A 5,126-nucleotide genomic window follows, 5' to 3' on the forward strand; every position below is an offset into this window, starting at 1 on the left:
TTGAAGCAGCAAAGCAAGGCAATCTGGCAAAGCAGCTTATGTACGCAGGCCTTTACTGTCGAAAAATGTGATCGAAGCTTTTAATGGTGAAAATGTTGTATACAAAATCAAACTTGATGGAGTATCCTATATATGTTCATCGGGTGCCTGACAGAAGAGGGCTTCAAAGAAATAGTTTGTATGGGTTCAAGGATACAAGAACAATATCATATACTCATATTGACACGAGATTATGGATCCTAGTGAACTGAAATGGGGCTTATATCAAAGGGGGGATCTGACATTTGGGCAGGGATATAAAGGCTTGGCCCATATTTATGGATAACATATTGTTATGTTTTACTCCCATGCATCTAGGATCACTTAATGTAGTATTTAGACCTCAAATCCATTAAGTACTTACCGAAAAAAATCCAAAAGAATGTTAAATAAAGCCCCATTTTGTGCCAAAATTGCCCGAAAGCTGTAATTCGGGTCCAATGGGGGTATTATCACCTGATTTCACCAAAATACTGGTGGATTTTTTATTTAGACACTCGAATAGATCAAAATAAGTTAAAAAGCCGAAATAAAAGCATGTCAACCTAAAGAATTCAAAAAATGTCTCAATTTTCGTAAGAGTGTAAACTTTCTTTTGACTCTTAAAATGTTGGGTTATTTTATCAATCTTCATTTATTTCATAATTAAGCTTATACAAGGCCTAGTATTTTCTGGATTTTAATTCACCACCAAACACTTAAAAAAATTGTATTTGTGCTTTATATTTATTGTATCATTATACCGGTGTAATTATGCTATTAAAAACTTTTTGTGAGGTGTATACTTTCTTTTGACTCTGACTGTACATGGTTCTCTGTGTTTGTTGTGTTGCCTCTTCTTGCTATCCGTTGCAAGATTTTTTCTTCAATTTTCTTTCATTTTTATTTTCTCAAGCAAACATTAACAACAAAACAAGCATAAAAAGATGTAATAAAAACATTTAATTAATGAAATAGTGAATATTTAACTATTAATACATGGCAGAATAAGAAGGTAATCTCATTTGAAAAATCCGTCCTTGAGCTGTCAAATACAACCATGCATGAAACGATATGAAAGTTGTTTTTGTTATTGTATGTTAATGACAACAATAGCTCTGTTCGTTTACGTGCAAGAATCTTCAAGTTTTACGACTTTTTACTCGAAAAGCGTTCCTTTACTTCTGACACCATACAATTCATATGGAAACAGTTTACAACTTTTACTACTTTTGCCGGTTTTACTATATTCAAAAGTAAAGGAACAGACCAAATAACAAAATCTCTTTGTTTACGTTTTCAAGAAATTGATTTTTGATTTCAATTTTATTGAAGTCGGATAAAATATTCTTTATTTTGAGAAAAATACAAGAAAAACGGTAAGCAAAAATTAAGCAGACAACGCGGTCTATGTGGATATATGGAAATTCAGTGAAAAACCGAAAAAAACTGTGAAAAGACAGAGATAAATTTTGATTTTCTGCAATGTGAAATATAACTTCAATGTTTTTATTGTTATTCGTGTTATTGCAGAGTTTTGCCATTTGGCAAATCATGAATGCTGTTTTGTTTTTCTTTTAGTATGAGGAAAAAATATGGTTTGATGAAATTGTTTATGGATCTGAAAAGTTCTCAATCGCAATGAAGATTTGGGAATAATAGATCCAAATGTGTTCCTGGCACTATTTTTGGAGGTTATAGGCACCGAAGAGACCACGGGAGCTGTGACCAGTTTGGCATTGTCAGCCATAAACAAAGTTTTATCTTATGGTTTGGTAGGTAAGCATTGAAAAATACCTCTTCTCCAAACAACTTAAATACCAATGAACATTCTTGCAGATCCCACCTGTCCAAATTTGGCTGTGACCATCGAAAATATTGCCGATGCTGTTACTCACGCCCGTTTCATTGGCACTGACCAATCTTCAGATGTTGTTACCTTGTTTCGTGTTGTAGAAGTCTTACATACCTTACATACATACCGAGGGTTCCATGCTCACCAATGAGTCGGTGTGTGAAGTAATGTTGAGTTGTTTTAAAATATGCTTCGAACCTCGCCTCAATGAATTACTGCGCCGTTCCGCCGAACAGGCATTAAAAGATATGGTGCTTTTGTTGTTTATGCGTTTGCCACAGTTTGCAGATGATCGCACTGAATCGGGCATGTTGAAAAAATTCCAAATTATGGCGGCTGCCATTGGGAAGGACGAGAAGCAACGAAAACGCTCTTCCAAGATGGAGGTCAGTCAAGAAAATTTACTACGCAGCCAAAGTTATAAAGGATCCGATTTATCCAATGTCGGTGTGGAAGAACAAAGGAAAATTTCCACACAATCAACTCCAGGTGATGAGGTGCAGCAACTAAATTCTTGCATCAATTGAAAGCACCACCACTGGCTACGACTCCGGCCACACCAGCTGGTAATATTGTTGATTTGCAGGGTAAAATAACCCAAACCCCAACATCGGCCATAAACACGGCTAGTGTTGTGGATAGCGAGGTCCAGGAAACCACTCCAACAACGAACGCAGTGACAAATGCTCCTTCGATATCGGTGGAACCAGCTTCAACACCCACAAACACCACTCTAGATGAAAATTCAGACAACAGACCCCAATCTCCGCTTTCTCAGGGTGGTAGTAGTGAATACATTAATTCTGTGGGTGTACGTTTTACCTAACAAAATTCCGTTGACGTGTCCGAAGGTATGGCACCATTGGTACCATACGGTTTGCCCTGCATTCAAGAACTGTTTCGTTTCTTGATATTGGTTTGCAATCCCTTGGACAAACAAAACACCGATACCATGATGCATATGGGTTTGAGTCTGCTGACCGTTGCCTTTGAAGTGGTAGCCGACAAATGCTGAAATATGACTCATTATTGCAATTGGTCAAGTATGATTTATGTCGCAACCTATTTGCGGTAGGTTTATAGCTTGTCAGTTACAATTTTCTTTATTAATGTGACATTTTTCTTTAAAGCTCGTGAACTCGGAACGGTTGACCACATGGTATAAGTAAAGAGGTAGATTCATGGTATAAGTAAAGAGGTAGATTTAAATGAAAAAAATCTATAGAACCCTTGTTTTTCTTGAATTCCTAAAACTTCAAAATAAAAGCAACAAGTGGGTTTGTTTACAATGCATTTTTTGAGCATTTTATAAAAAACGCGAAAAATGAATGAAGAGTTAAGTTTTCTCCACATAATCGAGTTGTGAATATGGTAAACTGATTGTTTCAATGCAAATCTCACCAATTTCTTCCATACAAATGGTCTAAAAACAATTTTAAAAATCATTGAATTCGATTGTTTTTAAAATTGTTTGGCATATTATTCAAACACCACACACACATACACAGTTTGTTTATATTTTTTTGAAGTTTTAGGCATACTCGAATGAAAAAATTTAAATTGACATAAAGCTTTGGCTAACCTTTCTTATTAAACCATGGGTAGATTTAAATGAAAAAAATCTATAGAACCCTTGTTTTTCTTGAATTCCTAAAACTTCAAAATAAAAGCAACAAGTGGGTTTGTTTACAATGCATTTTTTGAGCATTTTATAAAAAACGCGAAAAATGAATGAAGAGTTAAGTTTTCTCCACATAATCGAGTTGTGAATATGGTAAACTGATTGTTTCAATGCAAATCTCACCAATTTCTTCCATACAAATGGTCTAAAAACAATTTTAAAAATCATTGAATTCGATTGTTTTTAAAATTGTTTGGCATATTATTCAAACACCACACACACATACACAGTTTGTTTATATTTTTTTGAAGTTTTAGGCATACTCGAATGAAAAAATTTAAATTGACATAAAGCTTTGGCTAACCTTTCTTATTAAACCATGGTTGACCATGTTTTACAAGTCTGTTTCCTCATGTTTGAATCAATGAGAGGCCATTTAAAATTCCAGTTAGAAAGCTACCTCAAAAAATTGTCGGAAATTATTGCCAGTGACAATCGCGTGAATCGGCTTTGGACAAATTGCTACAGCTATGGCGCATTCCAAACTTTGTAACAGAGCTTTATATCAACTATGACTGTGGTTTGTATTGTATTTAGAGTCTAACAAATCTGTTGTCCAGGTATACCTTGTCGGCCACAAATGCCATTTATAAGACTCACATATTGGCAATGGATACATTGATATCGGTGGTGGAATAAAAATGGAAATTAATTGCGTGGCTGCCAAAAATGGTTCTGTCGAATCCATTGTCCAATGTTTGTCAATTCATCACGTTGAATTCTGATATTTTTGTAGCAGTATAGGTTTGTTGGTGCGTTAGCAGCTGCTGGGCGAAACTCTTTTCTCGCTGCCGTGGTATTTGTTGATTCCTAATGCTGAGGTTCTCTGACGACGTGCTGCTGACAAGCGTACCATTGCCAAGCTATCGTCAAGAAAAACAACGTTGAATTGGGTAAGCCACCAAAGCTACTGCCTATAATGTTACAAAAGGCCTTTGAAGCCAGAAAGAAGAATACCACAGCTGCCCCCAGAAGATGTAAACTTTTGAAATCCTTTTAACTTTGTGAGAACATTGTGTCCTTTTACATTTACAAAATGTATGATTTATTATAATATAAAAGAATATATAAACTTAAGTTTTGCAGCCGTATCGCTTACAGTATATATATATATCATGGGGAAAAAATACATATAAAATGTTGTAGTCATGATTGTGTAGTCCTCGTAATCATGACTATCTAATTTGGGGGAGATATTTCGACAGTTGTCCTGCCAAACAAACATTTTAGTTTGTCTCCGTTGCATTTTTTGAGATTTGGGTCATTTTGTCAGGAATCAAGGACTTGCCCATGTTTGAAAGGAATATTCCGATGTGCAAAACTTGGACCAATGTCTCTCACTCTTTCAATTATTCAATTATTGTGACCACCAGCCATCTTTGAAGCTTTTGGACAAATATGTCTGCAAGCTTGCACTTGATCACGAAACACATAATTTCGCGGTATAGCCCTGCTGCCAAGGAATTTAAAAACGATTCCCTAACAGTCCTTAAACGAAATTTTTGTGTGGAGGCACTCAAAGGACTGGATCTACATATGTCTGGAAAAAATGACGAATATTTTTTAGACAAA

At 35.5% G+C, this 5,126-nt stretch overlaps 1 protein-coding gene across 3 annotated transcripts; it reads left to right on the forward strand.

Annotated features, from left to right (window-relative positions):
• Positions 1 to 1,120: 1,120 nt before the first annotated feature.
• Positions 1,121 to 4,631, forward strand: LOC141401051 (Golgi-specific brefeldin A-resistance guanine nucleotide exchange factor 1 homolog). Of its 3 annotated transcripts, none has more exons than XM_073980873.1 (4): positions 1,121 to 1,397; positions 1,600 to 1,793; positions 1,858 to 2,944; positions 3,004 to 4,631. In XM_073980873.1, the coding sequence occupies exon 3, from the start codon at positions 2,011 to 2,013 to the stop codon at positions 2,398 to 2,400; it is 390 nt and encodes a 129-aa protein (XP_073836974.1). In that variant the 5' UTR covers positions 1,121 to 1,397; positions 1,600 to 1,793; positions 1,858 to 2,010; the 3' UTR covers positions 2,401 to 2,944; positions 3,004 to 4,631. The 3 variants fall into 3 exon arrangements, with proteins under 3 accessions (XP_073836974.1, XP_073836972.1, XP_073836973.1); XM_073980871.1 differs by having other exon boundaries at positions 1,191 to 1,397; positions 1,552 to 1,797; XM_073980872.1 differs by having other exon boundaries at positions 1,235 to 1,397; positions 1,552 to 1,793.
• Positions 4,632 to 5,126: the final 495 nt, after the last annotated feature.

The sequence above is a fragment of the Musca autumnalis genome, unplaced genomic scaffold, assembly GCF_047663935.1.
Source record: "Musca autumnalis isolate F117 unplaced genomic scaffold, ASM4766393v1 scaffold_4, whole genome shotgun sequence".
Taxonomy (NCBI): domain Eukaryota; kingdom Metazoa; phylum Arthropoda; class Insecta; order Diptera; family Muscidae; genus Musca; species Musca autumnalis.

Coding starts and splice junctions, on each gene's coding strand:
- LOC141401051 (XM_073980873.1), top strand. CDS start 2,011: ATGCTCACCAATGAGTCGGTGTGTGAAGTAATGTTGAGTTGTTTTAAA.